The 21780-nt window shown below is 49.6% G+C and overlaps 1 protein-coding gene and 1 long non-coding RNA gene across 6 annotated transcripts; one reads left to right on the forward strand and one right to left on the reverse strand.

Annotated features, from left to right (window-relative positions):
• Window positions 1–21101, forward strand: DIO1 (iodothyronine deiodinase 1). 5 transcript variants are annotated; one of them, XR_014794154.1, is made up of 5 exons: window positions 1–424; window positions 8173–8281; window positions 12779–12922; window positions 17440–17639; window positions 19776–21101. XR_014794154.1 is itself a non-coding variant. In XM_084874292.1 (4 exons), the coding sequence occupies exons 1-4, from the start codon at window positions 103–105 to the stop codon at window positions 19842–19844; spliced, it is 735 nt and encodes a 244-aa protein (XP_084730418.1). In that variant the 5' UTR covers window positions 3–102; the 3' UTR covers window positions 19845–21101. The 5 variants fall into 5 exon arrangements, 4 of the variants coding, with proteins under 4 accessions (XP_084730419.1, XP_084730418.1, XP_084730417.1 ...); XM_084874292.1 differs by lacking the exon at window positions 8173–8281 and having other exon boundaries at window positions 3–424; XM_084874293.1 differs by lacking the exons at window positions 8173–8281; window positions 12779–12922.
• Window positions 13776–17431, reverse strand: LOC311617685. Its single transcript, XR_014794155.1, has 2 exons — window positions 16570–17431; window positions 13776–16362 (listed from the first exon to the last, which is right to left on the reverse strand). It is a non-coding gene; the product is annotated as an uncharacterized lncRNA (long non-coding RNA).
• Window positions 21102–21780: the final 679 nt, after the last annotated feature.

Below are 21780 nucleotides of genomic sequence, written 5' to 3' on the forward strand. Positions count from 1 at the left end.
GGTGGCTACTTCCACCCTGCACCTTTGTTGGGCTCCGCCCACTGTGGCCCAGCTGCTGCGTCTCTGTCCATCAGCCTCAGAGCCAGCTCTGGCTGTGCCGAGATGGGGCTGCTTCAGCCAGGGCTGTGGCTGAAGAGGCTCTGGATACTCGTGCAGGTGGCCCTGCATGTGACCTTGGGCAAAATACAGCTGAAACTGTTTCCCGGGAGAGTCAAGCAGCACATCTTGGCCATGAACCGGAAGAACCCGCACTTCTCCTATGATAACTGGGCTCCAACCCTCTTCAGCACCCAGTATTTCTGGTTCGTCCTGAAGGTCCGTTGGCAACGATTGGAGGACAAGGCTGAGGAAGGGGGTCTAGCGCCAAACTGCCCTGTGGTCCGCTTGTCCGGACAGAGGTGTAACATTTGGGACTTCATGCAAGGTCAGGAGGCTGATATAGCTTGCTTGGAATGGGGCTGCGCAAGGCGGGTGGGAGGTCGGTTGGAAAGTCCTGGATTCTTCTACTACTCCAGCTGCTCATGCTTTTGCTTCGTGGCCACTTCCTATTTCCTGGATTCTGTTTTTCGGAGGGGCATCAGCACCTTTCCTTGTAGGAACTCAAACCACAAACCAACCACACTGGCCCTCAGCTCCCCCCGCACTGCTCTTATCATACCGTCATTCTGCCTGAGATGCACTTCACCTCCTCTATGCCCTGTCAGCTCCTCTGCATCCTTCCCACTTCTGCTCAGTGACACTTCCTGCGTTAGGTCAACCTCAACTTCCCCAGACAAGGTTACCCCTTCTTGTGTACTTAACATGCTAAGTTTTTTTCATAATTACAAACTAGGACAGGTGTAATAAAAGTGTAGGTATTTGATTAATGTCTGTCTCCCTCACTAGCCCAAAAGCTCTGTCCGGGTGGAGTTCATGGCTAAGGTGACCAGACGTCCCGCTTTTGGCAGGACAGTACCAATTTTTAACAATTTGTCCTGCGACGTTTTAAAAAAGTCCCGATTTTTTTAAAGATTCTTTCCAAGCAGGACCTTTTAAAAACGCCACGGGATGCGAGACAAATTGTTAAAAATCGGGACTGTCCCGCCAAAAGCGGGATGTCTGGTCACCTTAGCCATGGCTCTAAACCCACTATTGTGCCCCCAGGGCTGCTGCTGACTCATGGTTTTTGCTGAGTAAATATTTGTGCTCTCTGTCTCTTCCAGGAAAACCAGCTCAGCCTATTTGGGTTCTTAAAGCCCTCTCCAATCAGTTTTCTCCTTTTGTCCTCAGAGCTGCTCTCCCTGCCAGGACTTCTCCTCCCCCTCTTTCCAGATACCCTTCCACAGGCACATTCCTGACCCATGGACATCCCAGCTCACCAACCTTCAGCACCCTCCCCCAAGGCCCACGCATTCAGGATGCATGCTCAAGGTCCTCCCTAGGTTGTGCTTTGGGCCCAAGGTCCTCCCTGGACCGACTCCAGCTTTTCTTCCCAACTTTACCTGCAACCTCCCTTCATGCTCACCGCCTGCAGACAGCTGTTGGACCTTGTACGTTGTGGTGCTCTCCTCCTCTCTCTTTGCTGAAGTTGTTGGATCTCCCACTCCATCAGCAGCAGCTCAAATCCCCCTCATCCTCAGGGCCCTCCTCTCTTGCCACCCCATCTGCGAAGCCATCTCAGATGCTTTCTCCCTTCTGGATGCATGGCTCTCCGTCTGCACCCTCTCCTCTGTCACTGACTGTTCCAACCCAGACCTGGGTTGCCGAAGCATACGTGCTTTCTTCTTGCCCAATGGGAAGCCTTGCAACAAGGCTGTGCCTGATTCGTCTTTGAATTCCCAGGGCCTAGACACAGCAGATAGAGTAGAGAAAGTCCCGAGGCAGTTGGCTCATCTAGTGCCTTTAAAAGCGTTCTTTAGAACCCAAGTCCCACAAATATGTTGTATTACAGAGTCCCCTGGTGGAAGTAGCTTGGGAACCCTGCACACTACACCCTTCTCTTGGAAATTCATAGTGGGCGTGAACATATAACAGGCCCTGAGAAGATCCAAAGCCTAAGAGCAAACAAACAAAACTTGGAAAAACTTTGACAGCATTGACAAATTTTCCTAACACACACACACACACACACACCCTTCCCACACTCCACCAGAGGAAATGCCTCTCATCATCATGGTTCCAAAGGGAAATGTTGACTTCATCCATTCCTCTCCTTTTAGAAAGGAAATGGAGAAAACTGAGAGGCAAAGGCAGCAGAGCCAGTGACCGACTGACTCAGACCCAGAATCAGGGCTTCTACTTCCTGTTTTGTTTTTTTTCCCCATTGCACCCCCAAAAAACACTCATGAGCACGTCCTATGTGCCAGGCTCTCAGCTATATGCCAGGGACACAGTGTTAAGTAAGCACTTGCTCCTTCGCTCAAGGAGTTCACAGTTCTACAGAACAGGTGGACATAATATACAAATGCTTGCAGTTCTGTGAGATGGGGGAGGCTATAAAGCTAGGAACTTTACCTGCAGGGCTTGGAGGACTTCCTGGAGGAGGAGGCTTTGGAACTAGGCTTTGAAGAATAAGATTTTTGTACCTGAGAACGGAAAAGGGGAAAGTGTTGCAAGCAAGAGGAAAGCCGAGAGGTTTATTTTTGTTTTGTTTTTTTGTTTTGCCTCATGACTTTAAAACAGGGAGCACAAATGATCTCTATTTATTCAACTAATATTAATCAAGTGGCCACTGATAATACAAGTAATGATAGTAACAACTAACTTTTATTTTGCACCTACTATGTGCCAAGCACTGTGATAGAACCAGGCTGATGTGCTGAATATCAATCATCTAGCGATCAATTCCATGAAAGCCACCTTGCCTCATGGTCAATTCACAGAATTTACTTGCCTGTTTACTTTTAGTGGGTCAGTTCACATTTTGAAGGCTGTTTATTTATCTGAGACTGAAGAAAGAAGAAAGAAAGAGGTTAAAAGACAAAAGAAAACTCTATTTATGAAATAAAGTTAGCTTTCAACACATAAACCCAGAGTCCCCTGAAATAACAGGTCCTGGTAAAATTTATAGTGTGGTCTGTGCAGTGATCAGTGTTGAGGGTAACACGACTGCTCTCTGTCTGGTAGATCTCATAACCCAGAGAGGGAGACAGTGTAGTGGGGGAGGGAGCAGAGAGTTTTGGAGGAAGGGGGGTGGGGTATTCAGATGAAGGCTTCCTTGAAAGGATGATGGTGAGCTGACTGTCTAGGGACAATGAGGCCTTGAAGTGGGTGGGCACAGAGAAAGACAGAGGTCCGAGATGGGGAAGGGCATCAGGCAGTTGGGCAGAAGCAGAGTGTGGAAGGCATAAAGGCGTGAAGGATGAGGATGGAGATACATACCATCAAGGACTAGATCTTGGGGAGTGGGGAGGTCATGTGTCTTACCAAAGAGTAGACTTTATCCTGAGGGTGTTGGTGAGTTCTAGAAAGATTTTCAAGCAAGGAGTTAACACGATCAGGTCTGCTTATTAGAAAGACATCCTGTAACTGTTTTGGAAATTCATGGAGCCACAAAAAGCTCTGCTGTATACTTTGAACTCATTTTAGAGCCACAGAAGAGAAGCTCTGGCAGAGTCTTTATGGATAACCTAAAACAACTCTTTCATTTTTCATAGACAAAGGCCCAGAGAGGTAAATTACTCGCTCAGAGTCACACAGCTAGTTCTAATAGAGCCAGAACTAGAACGTGTGCCTTCTGACTTTCAGCCAGTGCACTTCCTCTCATTGAGTAAGACAACAGAGGCTCAGAAAAATTCTCAGCCACCACCTATCCTCTGCGTGCACATGCACAGATATGGTATACACATGCCTTTGGACACACACACACACACACACAGCAAAACATTAACTTGTGTATTGTGGTGGAAGGCAAGCCTGATGATTTACTTTCTAGGTACCGAGGAGTTCATCTGAAACTGATTTATTTCAGCCCTTGTTTACTATCATTTAAAATCTCTCTAAGCATATTTATGAGGTGTCATGTAGTAATTATAAATGGACTTTCTGTGCTGAGAGAGCCCAGTATGGGGGTTAATTTACTGGTCTGGGTGGGGGCGGGGAGTTTAGGACGGTAGGTTTGAGTCCAGCACTACTACAGAGCTGTTTTCCCATTTTTACGGATGAGTTGACAGTTTTTGCCCTACGTTCTTGACAGGTGTGTTCTGCACCATGGCCTGTGGGCATGGGCAGGATGTCAGCCCTCAGCACTGCCACCCCCTTGTACCTGTCCTTCCTCTCTCTATTCCCAGGACAGCGGGAAACTGAGCTTAAACTTTGCCCTCAATACTGATCACTGCACCCACCACACTATAAACAAACTAATGGCTCTGTTTCTTCTAAGGTACTAATCAGTGAGTGCTGAATCTTCTTTCTTTCCAACTAATAACAAATTCCAGTCAGCTAATATTTAACTCTGGTCCTGACCTTTAGTCTTTTGGATTAGAGGCCAATTGTCAGCCATTTGTCCATGACTGGCCCCTGAGCGTCTCCTGCTGAGGCCTGAGCAACCCTGTCACAGGGGCAAAGACTCATTGAGCAATCCACTAGCATCAACAGAGGCCCACACAACACCTTAGTGCCTCTTAAGAGAAAATCCGTGAGCCTTGCATCTCCAAAGAAACTGGTCTGCTTTCTCCTCATATACTGAAAAATGAGCACTATAACCAATGACTTTTCTTTACTTGGCCACCAGGAAACTCAGAGTCAAATATCAACTGTTACAATGCAGGGACCTGAAAGCCTATTTATGTTTTCCACATTTCCCTCCTCTTCTATGCCTCCTAAGCTACTTCAAATCCTTTGCAGAAATAGGTGAAGAAATAACTAACCAAGTAAACCACAGCAAGGAAAGATGTCCTCTGTTCCCCATCCATCAGCAAATCCTGTCAATTCCACTTTTTCCTTCTCCATTGCCCATATACTAGCCCATGCTCTCATTGCCTCTCATGTAAATTCCTTCCATGCTCCCAACTGCTCCTCTACAGCTTCCATTCTCAGCTCAGTCCCTTCCTTTTAGAACAGCCAGGGTGATCTTCTATATGAACCTGATCATTTTTTTATTATACAGCCCTCCTTAGCCTCAGGAGGCTGGCTTGCCAGCAACAGAAACTCACTTTGTATTTCACATATATCCTATATAATAAGAGTAATATGAAAATTAACCACCACTCTGCTACACCACCAGCCAATCAGAGCGAGCATGCAAATTAACCCAATCAAGATGGCTGTGGCCATAGAGAGCAGGAGGGAGGCTTGGGTTTCCCTAGCAATGGAGGAAGCCAAGCTTTCCACACACCCTGGCCAGCTGAGGCCTCCACTCAATAGTACAAAGTTTCAATTATAGAAGGTAAATAAATTCCAACAGAAATGGCGGCAGCCACTGAGCTGAAAGAGCAGGAGGCTAGGGTTGCCCCGGGGCAATGGAAGAAGTAAAACTTCTGCAGCCCTGACCAGCTTAGGCCTTCACTCCAGGCTACAAAGTTTCAATTATAGAAAATAGATAAATTCCAATAGAAATGGCTGCTGCCACAGAGCGAGCAGAAAGCTTGCCTCCACTCTAGGCTACAAAGTTTCAATTGTAGAAGATAAATTCCAGATACCAGGGCCTCCACTTGGATCACCAGGGGGTATGGCTGGCCTGCAAACCACCACAGGCCCCTCGCTCAGGCCACCTCACGCCCCAAGGGGACCCCCACCCTGATCTGGGACACCCTTCAGGGCAAACCAGCTGGCCCCCACCCATGCACCAGACTTCTATCCTATCTAATAAAAGAATAATATGCAGATTAACTATCACTCCAACACACAAGATGGCTGCCCCCATGTGGTCAAATATCCTGCCCCCATGTAGACACAAGATGGTCACCACAAGATGGCCAGCAAGGGAGGGAAGTTGGGAGGGACCAGGCCTGCAAGGGAGGGCAGTTGAAAGGGACCAGGCCTACAAGGGAGGACAGTTTGGGGCGATCAACCCTGCAGGGGAGGGCAATTAGGGGTGACCAGGCCTGCAGAGGAGGAAAGTTGGGGGCAAACAGGCTGGCAGGAGAGCAGTTATACATCAATCAGGCTGGCATGGGAGTGGTTAGGGGATAATCAGGCTGGCAGGCAGTAGCGGTTAGGGACAATCAGGAAGGCAGGCAGGTGAGCATTTGGGAGCTAGCAGTCCTGGATTGTGAGAGGGATGTCCAACTGCCCGTTTAGGCCTGATCCTGGTTGTGGGATCAGGCCTAAACAGGCAGTCGGACATCCCTTGAGGAGTCCCAGATTGGAGAGGATGTAGGCTGGGCTGAGGGACAACCTTTCCCCGTGCATGAATTTCATGCACCGGGCCTCTAGATATATTTCCTCTCTGAGATATATATATATCATATATATATATATCATATATATATATATATCATATATATATATATATATATATATATATATATATATATCTCAGAGAGGAAGGGAGGAGAAAGGGATAGAAACATCAATGATCAATGATGAGAGAGAGTCATCGATCACCTGCCTCCCACACCCCTTCCTCCTGGGGACTGAACCCACAACCCAGGCATATGCCCTGACCAGAAGTTGAACCGTTACCTCCTGGTTCATAGATAGATGCTCAACTACTGAGCCATACCAGCTGGGCCACTATGGTTTTCTTAGTCACACACATACACATATACAAAGGAATGTATTAGAAAATTGTAAGATCCCCAGAATCAATCACAGCTGGAGCACTAGGCCTGGACTATCTATTAGCATCAAAGGTCAGGCCTGGATGCTGCTTTCATTGTGGTTGTCATGGGAAACCATAAACACCTTGGGACTCCACCATCCCTCATGGGCACTGCCACTGGACCATGGATGAATTCTACCATCTCAATTATTCCAGAATCAAATATCTATGTGGGAGGGTCCAATCAGCCCTACCAGAGTCACTGACTGTGGCCTGGCCCCTCTGTCTTCCATAGAGCAAGGCTGAGCACACTTTCCCATCAATAAATAATATACAAAATAGGGAATTCCAAGTAGGAAGGACAATTAGGAGATGGGCAGCCAAAATCATAACAAATATCCACCATGCTTGCTTTGAATCTCCATGAAGTCCTACTGCACCATTCCTTATAGTGCAGGACAGCCTGCCTGCTCTGGCCCATACCTACCTCTCCATCCACAACTCTCATTCCTCCCTCAGCCTGGCTTCCGCCACATTGGCCTTACAGGTCCTTGAACACACCAACCTGTCTGTGCCTCCTCAGGGCCTTTCTACATGGAGTCCCTTTGTCTGCTGCTCCTCCCTTTAGCCCCCTGGCTCATTGCTAATCTTCCTTTCTCGTTAAATGACAGACATTTCACCAGAGACCTTCCTTGACCTGTCTGTCTAAAGCAGGTCACTCCTTTATAGCCTCTCTTGTAACATCACAACTTGAAATTACTTCATTTGTACCTTTACTCATATTTTGCCTGTCTCCCCATTAAGCAGGCAGAGACCTGCTGGTCTTGTTCTCTGCCGAGTCCCTGGCATATCACAGAGAGCCTTGTATATTTAAGTGCTGAATAAATGCTTGTAGATGAAAAAAAGTGTGCTCCATGTGGGGGATGTGAGGAGGAGTGAGGAACAGGCCCTGCCCTCAAGGGCAGTGAGTAGCCTCGGGGATATAGACATGCCTGGCCATGTCCCAGTGCAGGACCTGCATGTTCTAACAGGTGTACAGTAGGTCAACACTCAGCTCTGGCCGTAAGTAGCCACAGGGTGCTAGCAGCTCCCTAGACTTCACCCCAATCTAGGCTGGAGAGTTACAGAAGGCACCCACCCAGGGCAGGCTTCATGGGACCAGTGAACACACAGGGTCCCACATTCAGAAGGGCCCTGTGCTTGGGGTTTAATGCTTTGTTATAGTTGTCTTGAAATTCTTAATAGTTTCATCTTTGAATTTGCACTTTGTAACCTGGTGCAACAATGGAACATATCCTGGGCACTTGGCACCTGGCTTCTGTAGGATCCCACCTCCCATAGCCTCCCTGCTCTCCAAGGCCACGCTTCCACTCCCATCCCATGTAGCTTCCTTCCTGTTCCCACCCAGTTCCTGCTCCCACCTTCTGGCCCACACAGGGCCTGGGCATGGGCAGGATCAGGTGTGGGCAACCCACAGTGTCTCATTGCAGGGCGTGGAGGCAGCCGTCCCCATCCAGGGCCCACAGCATCAGAGTGCAATTTGGCAAGTGACTATGGTGCCTTGAAAGGAGTCTCTTGCCCACCTGCCCTGGCATCAAGGTATCTGGCATGTCGCTGCGTAGAGTTTGTAATCTCCTGTGCATTGGTGTGGGCAGGAGAAATGTCTGGCTAAGTTTTTGTGTTCCTGGCTGGGCTGTGGTACATTGGTCTGGTGGCTGGAGGGAAAGGAACACCAATAGCCAGTGGCCACGGACACACATTCACACGCACACTGAATTTGGGGGCTCCTGGGTGACTGTGAGAGTCTGCATTCACCCTGTGAGTATCCCTGTGCCCAGGGGAGTGCAACATTAAACAGCAACAGAAAGTACCAGGCCAGGCAGGGCGAAAGGGTCGGGGAGGGGGAGGGGGGTCGTCAGCGTCTCTCTCCCCCGCGCCAGCTCCAGTACACAGAGCTGCATTCCTTGGCCCTCCCACCCTCTCCCTTGCCCCGCCCCTAACCCCACCCCCGAACCCCGGGGGGGGGGGGGGCCGCGGGGATCCATCCCAAATCACTGGAACCCGAGGGAGGTTTCCTCACACCCTCAGGGAGACTAGCTTTCCACAATTCCCTCTTCTCCGTCTTCCACTCAATCTCCCTCTTCCACTCCCTTCTCCCAGAGTGCATGTCTCTTTAAGGCGAGGGCGCCTTCTCTGGATTAGACCACCCTCTTCTCCCGGCTACGAGTGCCTGATCCTTTAAGGCGAGGGCGCCTTCTCCAGGTCAGACCACCGTCCCCTCCCCTGCTCCCTTCCCTTTCTCCCGGCGGCGCCGAGTGCATGTCCATGTCTGTCCCTTTAAGGCGAGGGCGCCTTCTCCCGGTCAGACCACCGTCTGCTCCCCTGTTCCCATCCCTTTCTCGGCGCCACCGAGTGCATGCCCATGTCTGTCCCTTTAAGGCGAGGGCGCCTTCTCCCGGTCGGACCACCGTCCACTCTCCTGCTCCCACCCCCTTCTCCAGGCGGCAACGAGTGCTGGTCTCTTTAAGGCGACGGTGCCTTCTCCAGGTCAGACCACCATCCCCTCTCCTGCTCCCATCCTTTTCTCCCGGCGGCGCCGAGTGCATGTCCATGTCTGTCCCTTTAAGGCGAGGGCGCCTTCTCCCGGTCGGACCACCGTCCCCTCCTCTGCTTCCACCCTCTTCTCCCCGCACCGAATGCATGTTCCTTTAAGGCGAAGGCGTCTTCTCCCGGTCAGACCACCGTCCCCTCCCCTGCTCGCATCCCCTTCTCCCGGCGCCTCCGAGTGCAGGTTCCTTTAAGGCGATGGCGCCTTCTCTGGGTCAGACTACCGGCGGCGGGGATGGCGGCGACGACCCCGGGAGCATGGCGGACATCGACCTGTTTCTGGAATGCGAGGAGGAGGAGCTGGAGCCGAAGGACAAGTTTGTAGAATGCGAGGAGGAGGAGCTAGCGCCGTGGCAGAAAAGCGGTGATGTCAGTGAGGACTCCGTGGTCGAAGATGATCACTCGGTAGGTGAAACCACTGCGGCTTCCGAGAGCCAGCAGCCAGCCCCAGGGGCTCCGGTGCCCACCGCTGCCCATGCTGCTGCCGCCGGGCACCTCCCTGCACCCACCGCGGCCGGCCACCTCCCTGCACCCACCGCGGCCGGCCACCTCCCTGCACCCACCCCGGCCGGGCACCTCTCTGCACCCAACCCGGCCGGCCACCTCCCTGCACCCACCCCGGCCGGCCACCTCCCTGCACCCACCCCGGCCGGGCACCTCTCTGCACCCACCCCGGCCGGGCACCTCGCTGCACCCGCCCCGGCCGGGCACCTCGCTGCACCCACCCCGGCCGGCAGCAGTGGCTGCGCACCGGACAGCCACCGTGCAGAGCCGACTCTAGTCACACTCCCTGCCAGCGATGCCCAGAGAGGCCGGGGTCCCGGGCAGAGCCTGTCGGAGGAACAGCTATGGGCACAACGCGCCTCTGCGGCCGAAAGGAAGCAGCACCGTCGGCAGAACCTGTCCGAGGACCAGCTGCTGGCCCTGCGCACCGCCGAGGCCCAGCGGAGCCGGCGGCGTCGACAGGCCATCTCCGAGGAGCAGCGCCTGGCACAGCGCATCTCCGCGGCGGAGAGGAAGCAGCGCCGGCGACAGAACATGTCCGAGGAGCAGCTCCTGGCGGAACGCATCTCGGAGGCCAGGAGAAAGCAGCACCGTCGACGGACCATGTCGGAGGAACAGCTGCTGGCGCTGCGCACCGCCGAGGCTGAGAGGAGCCGGCGGCGGAGACAGAACATGTCGGAGGAGCAGCGCCTGGCGCAGCGCATCTCCGCGGCCGAGAGGAAGCTGCGGCGCCAGCAGAACATGACCGAGGAGCAGCGGCTGGCGGAGCGCATCTCGGACGCCGTGAGGAAGCAGCGCCGCCGGCAGAGCATGTCGGCGGAAGAGCTGCTGGCACAGCGCACATGCGAGGCCGAGAGGAGCCGGCGGCGCCGCCAGAACATGTCGGAGGAGCAGCGCCTGGCCCAGCGCATCGCTGCGGCCGAGAGGAAGCAGCGCCGTCAGCAGAGCATGTCCGAGGAGCAGCGGCTGGCACAGCGGGCCTTGGAGGCCGAGAGAAGCCGGCGGCGTCGACAGAGCATGTTTGAGGAACAGCGACTGGCGCAGTGTGCTGGAATGGGGATGCCTAGGGGTGAAAAGGACATGTTTAAGGACATCTTAGAGATCCTAGCCATGAAGGGGGCCGTGGAAGAAGCACAGGGCTGGAAAGCTGCCACAGGCACATGTCCATAGAATGAGGGAGCTGGAAACAGCAGAAGGTCTATATGTACAAAATAAAGGTAAGGAAACCCCTCCTTCCAAGGAAGAAGAAGAAGAAAGCCCAAAGGGAATAGGAAAACCTCACCTTTGAGCTCTGGAGTTACTATAGTAACTAGTCTGAGGACATCATGACCAATCAGAAGAGATATCAAGGCACTGGGACTTTCAGCCTTTATAAACGGTGGAAACAGGAAGTCGGCGGGCGGTGGAAACAGGAAGTCGGCGGGACTTTTTCCCCCTCCCCATGTTGGGAGTCGCTTCTGTGGGACATTTTTCCCCCTCCCCCCTACAGGTGGGAGTCTGTGCTGTGAGATTCTTTCCCCTTCCCTATGCGGGAATCTGTACTTGTTCTTCAATAAATTTCCACCTTTGCTATTAAAAAAAGAAAAGAAAAAGAAAAAAAAGTACCAGGCTAGGGCAAGACCGAGACCACAGAAGATAAGAAAAATCTTTAATCTTAACTAGAGGCCCGGTGCCTGCACTTTCTCCAATCTGGGAATCCTACAATCTGGGGCCCTCGGGGGATGTCCGACTGCCGGTTTAGGCCCGATCCCACAGGATCAAGCAGTCAGACATCCTTCTCACAATCTGGGACTGCTGGCTCCCAACCACTTGCCTATCTGCCAGCCTGATCACCCCTAACCACTTCCCAACCAGATTGATGCCTAACTGCTCCCCTGCCAGCCTGATTGCCCCCAACTACCCTCCCGTGCTGGCCCAGTAACCTCCAACTGCCCTCCTTTGCAGGCTTGGTTGCCCCCAACTGGCCCGGTCACACCTAACTGCCCTCCCCTGCCAACCTGGTCACCCCCAACTGTCCTCTCCTGAATGCCTGGGTTCCCCCCTATTTCCCTCCCCTGCTGGCCTGGTCATCCCTAACTGCCCTCCCCTGCTGGCCTGATTGCCCACAGCTGCCCTTCCCTGACAGCCATCTTGTGGCGGCCATCTTTGACCACATGGGGTGGCCATCTTGTGTGAGGGTCAATTTGCATATTACCTCTTTATTATATAGGATATATTAAATAGCATTTCCTCCCCCTCCCCCATTTTTTGAACTAGGGGCCCTGAGTTTTCATTTTGCACAGTACATTATGTAGCTGGCCCTGCTCCCACCCTTCACTGCCCTTCCTGGAGTCCCTTTCACTGCCTCCCCCACATCTTGGCTCAAGGAGAAGATAATATCTAATACCAGCTTACATTTATTGAGCACCTACTATGGGCCAGGCACCATTTGAAGCCCTTATCTGTATGAACTTCTTTAATTCTCATAACAATCCTATAAAGTATTATTACTATGTACATTTGTGGATGAGAAAACATTGAATTGTGGAAAGAACATTGAATTGAGAGTCTACGAGCCAGAGTTAATTTTAACTCCACTGCTGACCTACTGACATGAGACAGGACTATAAAACTCAATTTGTCTATAAGATGGGGGAGAAAATTATCGGCCTTGTAGTATGCCAATCACATCCCATGAGAGAATGGATGTATGCTTGCCTTGTAAACTGCACTCAAAGGGATTCTTCTTATCATTCTTTTCATCCTCACCCAGCAACTGTGGCGGCCCCCTAAGACCGCAGGATAAAACCCCTCACTTTATGGAGGAGTAAACTGGCTCCACCTTCTCCTAAGTTCTGCTTTCTAAGCTTCTGCTCCTCTTCACTGTGCCCTTGGTCCATCTTAGAGGGGGAAATAAAGAGAACAGGATTGAGGCGGAAGCAAATGCTTGTGAAATAAATGCTGTGTGTAAATGATTGGTCGGAGACGGTTCCATTTCTGTTTCAGGCAACAGGCCACTGGTGCTGAATTTTGGAAGTTGTACCTGACCTTCATTCCTTTTCAAATTTGACCAATTCAAGAGACTTACTGAAGACTTTAGCGCCATAGCAGATTTTCTCGTCATTTACATTGAAGAAGCACATGCATCAGGTACACAAAGATTCCCTGCCTCTACCTCCCCCTGCCCTCTCTTTATTGGCTCACCTTCCACCAAGGTTGGGGGTGAAGAGAGGTGTAGGAGGCGAGGGAAAGAGTTTACCCACCACCCCCCAGTCCCTGCTAGGTTTACCCACCACTGGCTAACTTCAGTCTGTGCTTTCGGCTAGGCGCAAAGAGCAGAATACCTGGAGTGACAGGGTCTAGCTGGGGGAGTGCCTAATATTCTGAATGGATAAGTAGGGAAATCAAGAGAGAGGAGCTAGCCCTAGCTGGTTTGGCTCAGTGGATAGAACATCGGGGTGTGACTGAGGGGTCCCAGGTTCGATTCTGGTCAAGGGCATGTGCCTTGGTTGTGGGCACACCCCAGACAGGTTGCAGGGGGCAGAAGGGTTGCAGGGGGCAGCTGATCAATGTTTCTCTCTCATCAATGTTTCAAACTCTTTCCCCTCTCCCTTCCTCTCTGTAAACAAATCAATAAAATACTTTAAAGAGAGAGAGAGAGAGAGAGAGAGAGAGAGAGAGAGAGAGGGAGGAGCTAATATGAGCACAATTACAAGGAATTTAGAGCTGAAATGTCACAAGTGAAATGACTGCCATTTAGCTACTAGTACGTGTGAAATCCATCCTAAGCCCTTCAGATTTCAAAGGGACATCGTGGTTCATCTCTGTCCTGGTTCCCAAGCTTTAGTGACCATCAGGAGCGCCCTGGAGGCTTGTTAAAACAGCCTACTGGACAGAGTCCGAGGCAGATCCCCGTGGGGCCTCAGAATGTGCATTTCTAACGAGCTCTGGGTGATGCTGAAGTTAGTAGTCAGATACACTTCTACCTTCCCTGCTTTTTGTGGGGATCAAATCCATGAACTTAGCCCAACTCTCAAACCCAGAGACTGAAGAAGGCAAGAGGCTTGGGTGGCCACGTGGAATGAGTGTCATTTATTCACCTTTCTCCCCACAATATTTGTTTTAGTCAGCCAGCACCAGGCAGACACCATGTCCCAGAGCTAGAACCCAGTAAAAAGTGGGTGAATGAGGGAAGTGAGGGTTTTAGGCTAGTATTGGCCTTGCTGGCTCCTCCACGTGTTGTAAGTGTAGAGATTGCTATTAGTTAATTTTCAGCAAAGTTGATCCAGCAGTGCTTTCTCCAGTGCAGTCCCAGGATCCGTAGTGTCAGTGCCATCTGTGTTGCTTATTGAAAATTCATGTTCCTGGGCCCTACCCCAGACCCATTGCATCTTGATTTATATGTACCTAAAGGTTTGAAAATTGCTTTCAACTTATTCATTTAACTGGCAGCTCCTGTCCTCATTAAGACTTTGCGGAAACTTAAAATATTAGCAAAGGGTTATAGGTACATAGAGGTTTTCCTATGTTCTTCTCTCTGCTTTTATGTATATTTAAAAATGTCCGTAATAAAATTGAAACAGTAAAAGAGAATGTGGGTGCCCACAGGTGTCTGTGGTCTTCACAACTGAATAGAGATGCTGCTTTGGTGTCATCACAGCTGACAGCTGAAGCTCGGCCCAGGCTGATTTAACTGTCTTGGGCCAGCACTTCTCAAACTTTAATGTTTACACTTAAGCCACCTGGGATCTCACTAAGATGCAGATTCCAGCTGAGCCACAAGGCATGGCCTCCCCATGTGATCATGAGACTGCTGGTTCTGGGACCACACTTGGAGTAGCAAGGTCCCAGAGCAGTGGTTGGCAAACCCATTAGTCAACAGAGACAAATATCAACAGTTCAATGACTGAAATTTCTTTTGAGAGCCAAAAAAGGACTTTTGCAGATGGGCCACGAAGTTTCAATCGCACTGTATGTACATGCCTGCACGTGGTATTTTGTGGAAGAGCCACACTCAAGGGGCCAAAGAGCCACATGTGGCTCGAGAGCCGCAGTTTGCTGACCACAGTCCAGCTTTTTTTTTTTTTTAAGTCTTTTTAAATTTTATTTTATTATTATTATTATTATTTTATTGATTTCAGAGAGGAAGGGAAAGGGATAGAGAGACAAAAACATCAGTGAGAGAGAATCATTGATCGGCTGCCTCTTGCATGCCCCCCATTGGGGGCTGGGGGGATCAAGCCTGCAACCGGGGCATGTGCCCTTGGCCGAAATCGAACTTGGGACCCTTCAGTCCAAAGGCTGACACTGAGCAGAGGACTTTGAAACACTAAGGAGGTGAAGCAAATTCTGCTGATGGACTCAAGCAACTGATATTACCCTGGGAGATAACTATTATTGTAAGCACCGGCCATGTGGCTTCCATAGGAACCCCTGACCACACTGTCTGGGTTCCAGGCTCCTCAGAAATGGGGCACTGTAGAGGGGGACATAGCAACTTTTCCATCTGTGGGCCCATTAGCTAATAAGCGCCACCTCCTGTGAGCAGGCAGAAGGGCACCCTGGCAAATGGGGTCAATTGAAAATCTTCCATTTAAACTTAAGTAGCTTTAAATGGTTTGGTTTGGAAGGGGCTGGGGGAAATGTCTTCAGAGCAAAGTAGCAGAAAATCTGCAGCATATAATAAAAACTGGGCTCTCTCCTGCCTGTCTGTTACTTGGGGCAGTCAGACAACATAAACCAACATGTTCTGAGCAGGTCCTAAGAAGCAGGCTGAGTACTGGGTATTCCATTCATAGTTATCTGAGTTAAGCCTCACAGTCAGCTACTTAGTAGGTTCTATTAATTAGTAGGTCCTATTAACTCATTTTACAGATAAGAAAACTGAGAACTTAGAGTTTTAGAAAACTTGCCCCAAAATCACACGACTTAGTATGTCAGGGAAACTTTCCTGGAGATGATGTTAGAGCAATGGTTCTCAGCCAAGGGGAATTTTGTCTTCCAGGGGTCATTTGGCAATATATGAAGACATTTTTGGTTGTCACAATTGAAGGTGGCGGGGGGCGGTTGCAGTTCAAAATCCTACAACACACAGGATGGTCCCGTTCCCTGCTACACACACACAACAAAGAATTATCTAACCTGAAATGTCATTAGTGCCAACGTTGAGCAGCCCTGTGGAGAGTTGAGCCTTAAAAGGACAGGTAGGATTTCAAACATGGAAGAGATGGTAAGGAGAAAGGGCAGGGGGTGTCAGCATCATTCGAGGAGTCCACTCTAGCTAGATGTGAAAGGACTAGCAGCCGTGACTGGAAATGTGGGTGGGAGAGATGACAGGGATCATTAAATGCCATGCTAAGGAGTTGGTCTCATAATTGGTGTTTAATCAGAAAGGAAAAAAAAGACCAAATTTTGTGTTAGGAATCATTCTTAGAGATTTCTGGACGATAAATTAGAAGGTAGTAAGACCAGGAGGTCATTGCCAGGCTAGTAGCTGTACTTGGCTCTAAGCTCTAACCTGAGTGGCTTGTTTTAAGGCTGTTAGAGAGCTAACACATCAGCTGCAGCAGCAGAAGCCACAGTTTTCTTATCTGTAAAATGAGTTAATAGGACCTACTAATTAATAGAACCTACTAAGTAGCTGACTGTGAGGCTTAACTCAGATAACTATGAATGGAATACCCAGTACTCAGCCTGCTTCTTAGGACCTGCTCAGAACATGTTGGTTTATGTTGTCTGACTGCCCCAAGTAACAGACAGGCAGGAGAGAGCCCAGTTTTTATTATTTATATCCAAACAAGGAGAGAAAGTCCAGCCGGAGGCAGGAGCTGCGAAGAAAAAGGCAGAAGTGAGAGACAGCTTGGGGGTGAGTGTGTCGAGATCCCCCAAAATTACACTGGTTGGAGCAAAAGGCTGGAAGAAGACCAGAGAGATGGGCCAGGTCACTCAGGACCTGGTAGACCATACTGAGGAGCTTGGGGCTTATCCTGAAGGTGATAGGGAGCCACTGAAAGCTCTAAGCAGGAGAGTGACATAGTCAGATTTGTTTTTTGCAAAGAACTCTGACGGAGAATAAATAGAAGAGGAAAATTGTCCAGACTCTAGAGCAGTAGTTCTCATATGGTGGCATGTGTTAGAATCATCTGGAAGACTGTTAAAACTGATGGTTGACGCATTCATTCTTGGTCAGTCTATGTTGGGGCCCAAGAATCTGCCCGGCTAACAAACTCCCAGGAGATGCTGATGCTACTGGTCTGGGCAGCTCACACTTAGACAAACACTGCTCTAGGTCCTGGCTGGTGTGGTCCAGGCACCAGCAGCCTTGGCATCCCGGGAGCTGGCTAGACTCAGGGCCACCCCAGACAGACTGAATCAGAATCCTCCTTTAATGAGATCCCTGATTCATTATCACATTCAAGTTTGAGAAGCACTGGTCTGTTGGATTGTCTTACATTGAAGAGCCCTGATCTGGATACCAGGAGCTGAGGACTTTAGTTCTGGATCAATGACTAACTCCCTATTTGATCTCATGTATTTACCCATAATAGGAAACTGGGCCAAATCATGGGTCCTCAATCAGGGATCCCCCAGTTAAAAGTGGGGGCTATTTAGTCTAAAGGAAGTGTGTACCACGCTGTGGGGTCCACTGCTTGGCCTTTCTCTTGCAGATGGCTGGGCTTTTAAGAACAACGTGGTCATCAGGAACCACCGGAACCTCCAGGACCGCCTCCAGGCAGCCCACCTGCTGCTGGACAGGAGCCCCCGGTGCGCGGTGGTGGCGGACTCAATGGAGAACCAGAGCAGCCAGCTCTACGCCGCGCTGCCCGACCGGCTCTACGTGCTCCGGGAGGGCAGGATCCTCTACAAGGTGGTGACCTCTCCCACCCCCACTCCAGGCAGGGGCCCAGGGAGGGCGAAGGGCAAAAAATGAAAGGGCTTCACATCAGAATCAGCAGACCTGGATTCAAACAGCTGCCCAGCCATTTACCAGTCATGTAACCATGGATAGGTCCTTTCTTTTCTGGGAGCTCCCGTTTCTTCTGCAAAATGGAGATGTTGGCTCCCATGTCTCAGGGGACGAAATGATGCACAGGGAAGTCCCTAGCATTTAGGCTGGAGCTGGGGCCTCCTGGCAGCCTTCTGGTTTAATTTGAAACTTAGAGATAGAGAATATTGTTTCCATTTTATAATCAATGCTCAGAGGGGATTTGACTTGCCCCAGGTCACTCTGTATCAGGCTGATTTTAATTCTAAGGCCTCTGGATGGGATGAGTCAAAGCGGGAGGTCTGCAGCAGCTAATCTCTGAGGCAGGCCGGAACCTGGAGGGCTGAAGGAAGTGGGAAGAACACAAACCCTGAAGTTCAGAGATAGAAATACTGAAGCAGAGGTTCAAGACAGAGGTTGAGTCCAGGCTTCTTTTCTGGAAGGACTGTGTTCCTCTCAAGGCTTCCAGCCTGGCCGGGGAGGGACATAAGCACAGCGTCTGGCCCCTGGGCCCTGCTGGCCTCCCCTGAGAGGTCAAAGACCTCGTTTGGTAGCTGCTGAAGGGCTTTGCAGCCTTGGAGAGCACAGAAAGCCCAGCCATGGGGATACGCCTCTGCCCACAGCGCGAGCTGGCCTATGAATGCAGTTGAAATAAGAAACGACTTAAGGATGAATCTCCAGGGTGCTGAGGGCCAGAGCCTGAGGATTCTGGTCCTCCCCTGAGACATGATTCTAAGATGGCAGGACTGAGGCAAACAGCACTGTGTCCCTACCCTGGGGTAGGCCCTGTGAAAACACTGAGAACACACACAAAAAGTGAATTTAAAATGGCCCAAACCTTCTTTGAAGTGTTCACAGTATAGGGCAGCGGTCGGCAAACTCATTAGTCCACAGAGCCAAATATCAACAGTACAATGATTGAAATTTCTTTTGAGAGCCACATTTTTTAAACTTAAACTTCTTCTAATATCACTTCTTCAAAATAGACTTGCTCAGACTGTAGTATTTTGTGGAAAGCCACACTCAAAGGGCCAAAGAGCCACATGTGGCTTGTGAGCCGCAGTTTGCCGACCACGGGTCTAGGGGATAAGGAAGACCCAACCCAACTAGAGTGTCATACGTATCCTAACTGCTGTGAGACTCCAGAGCCAGGGTCAGCAAACCGTTCCTGTAGGGCAGGGGACAATCCCTGTCTCCACAATTCAGTCCCCCTGGTGTCACAAAAATGGCCCAGACAAAACGTAAATGAAAGGGTATGAAGGCATCAGGACAGATTTAGCTCTCAGACAGTTTTCCAACCCTTGGGGAGGGGCAAGTTTTTCCAAGGAAGTTATAATTGCTTGGCTAAGGGATCAGGAGCCAGCCATGTGAGCATGCTGAGTGAAAATCATTGCAGATATTGAGAACAGGGTGGGCAAAGGCACTGAGGTGTGCTAGGGCAGGGTATGAATGGAGAGCTGAGGGCTCTTGGGTTACAGGGGTCCCATTCTGGACCAAGGAGTTTGGCCTTCATTTAAGGGCAAAGGAGAGCCATTGAGAAGTTTTGAGCAGGGGAGAGACATGATCAGATCCTTACTTTAGAAAGATCACTGGCTACTGGGTGAGAATGGAGTGGAGAGAGCAGGGCATCATCAGGAGGTGAGACAGCTGCCCGAATAGAAGAGGAAGGGGCTGAATTAGGCAGTGGGATTGGAGAGGCAGAGGCGGTTCTGATGTAGAGTGAACAGAACTTGATGTGAGGAATGGAGAAGAGGTATGATTATGGAAGAAAAGTGTATTTGTAGAGACCCATTTCTCCCTTTGAAACTATTCACTTTATCCCACTCCGGTTTTCCTCCTACTTCTGTCCTGTCCTAAATGGTGGGGCCACTCCACACACTCCCCTGCGTGATCTCGCACATCTTCTCATGGTGGCATCTGCCACTGACAACACCATCCTGATGCCTACCACATGGATATCATTAGCCCAGATCTCCTGCAGGTCAGAGATCTGGGAATGCTGATTTATTTCTCTTGCAGGGGGGGCCTGGCCCTTGGAACTATCACCCAGAGGAAGTTCGTGCTGTCCTGAAGAAACTCCACAGTTAATCTGGACAGATCCCCGAGTCCCGAGTGACCAAGAGGAAGGCGCCTCAAGGCTTGGCTCTTCCCTCAACCCAGCTGGCTTTTACCTCTTGACCTGTGTCCCCAGTTGAATTTCTAGCTCAGATTTTTCTGATCTAAGAAAACAATTTTTATAATCAGAAAATGAAGCAGACAGTGAGCTGAGTGTTAAAGAATGTACAGCCGAAGCCGGTTTGGCTCAGTGGTAGAGCGTCGGTCTGCGGACTGAAAAGTCCCAGGTTCGATTCCGGTCAAGGGCATGTACATTGGTTGCGGGCACATCCCCAGTAGGGGGTGTACAAGAGGCACCTGGTTGATGTTTCTTTCTCATAGATGTTTCTAGCTCTCTATCTCTTTCCCTTCCTCTCTGTAAAAAATCAATACAATATATTTTTAAAAAAAGAATGTACAGCTCCACGCCGTCTCCACTGAGGGTACTTCACAGCATGACGGCTCCGAGTGTGAGAGCAGCCGTCCTCTGTGGGTGTACTTTTCAAACGTGGTCTCTCTCCAGTTGCCCTTGTACCAAGTGATTGGATATGGCATCCCTTACGCTAGGTACATGCATTTTACCAAATTTGTCATTTATCAAATGGATTGATATTTAAGACACTAAACTGGCTTTTAGACCCAAGCAAGGGACAACTCCAGGTGTTTAGAGAGAGAGATGAGGAATTGAAAAAGGAGGGAGTAGGGATGAGAGGAGACAGTAAAGATGGTAATCTTTTCCCTGCCAAAAAACTGAAACCAGTCAATGGTGGTGGTGGTGAGGGGTGAGTTTCCATGGTAATGCATCTCCAATTCTATAGAAGAGCTGGGCACTTACTTTACAATCTTTGACTGTGTTTCATGGAAATCTGGCTCTCATATTCTGGAACCTTCTACCATCTTTACTTATCAATGGAGTCACTTGGGAGGGGGAGGACTAGCTTCCCCAAAACAATATAACCTTGACCAAACTAGACAACAGGCACCAGCAAAGCTGTCGTTCAGTTATGCAGAAGCTCATACTTGAAGTCCTATTTCTAACATTTTTTTTTGCAAGTCTCTTAATGGTCTTTTGTGTTCAATTATATCAGACTAATGGATAACCATTGATACTCATCTGTTTTAACTCTGCTTCTCTTCATATTTGTTTATGACGGCCACAGCCTAAAGTACACACAGCTGTGACTTGATTTGAAAATAAAATATTTGAAGATGCAGCAAGCTAATACAGAATGATTAAAATATATGAGCCCATTTGGGATGGCTTCAGTGTGATCTTTCTATTTTCTTTTCCAATTTGTGTCAGCCTGTTCTGTCTTTTATGATATCCCAATGTACAGTTAGCTGATTAGCAAAAATACCATATGCTGGAAGGGCCTCATTTGATGGGAAGAGCACTCAGTCTCTCTGTGTTACATGTCAAATATGGTTTTGTCTTGTGAACTCTCGCTAGAGAATTTTTCCACATTGGAATCAAATTACCTTCACAACATGACATAAAAGAATGAGCTTGGGAGACATTCTTTTAACATGAAAACACATTTTCCTTGGCTCTGCCTTCATTGCTATAATGTTAATATTATGTGCTATTTTATTTTTTTTAAAAAATAACTATTTTTAGTCACTAGACACTGGGGCTTTTAGATATGTTATCTCATTTAATCTCTATATATCTCAAAGAGGAAATTTATTATCTCCATTTCTGAGTGAGGAAATCAAGGCTCAGCATTAAGTAACTTGTGGAGGGTCTCAAATTAGTAAGTAACAAGCTGAGATTCAAACCCCATCCTCAACTTCAGGATCAGAGTCCTAGCTCTGCTCCCTGCTAGCTCTGTGACTTAGTATCCTGAGCTATAATGGGATATCAATAATGCCTACCCCATAGAGAGGATCCACGAGTTAAGCACTCAGAACTGTGCCTGGTTTGGCCATT

The sequence above is a fragment of the Pipistrellus hanaki genome (assembly GCF_964339955.1).
Source record: "Pipistrellus hanaki genome assembly, chromosome: 2".
Classification (NCBI taxonomy): Eukaryota; Metazoa; Chordata; class Mammalia; order Chiroptera; family Vespertilionidae; genus Pipistrellus; species Pipistrellus hanaki.

Bases quoted from the DNA above. Each gene is read 5' to 3' on its own strand.
- DIO1 (XM_084874291.1), top strand. From the start codon at position 9,488: ATGGCGCCTTCTCTGGGTCAGACTACCGGCGGCGGGGATGGCGGCGAC.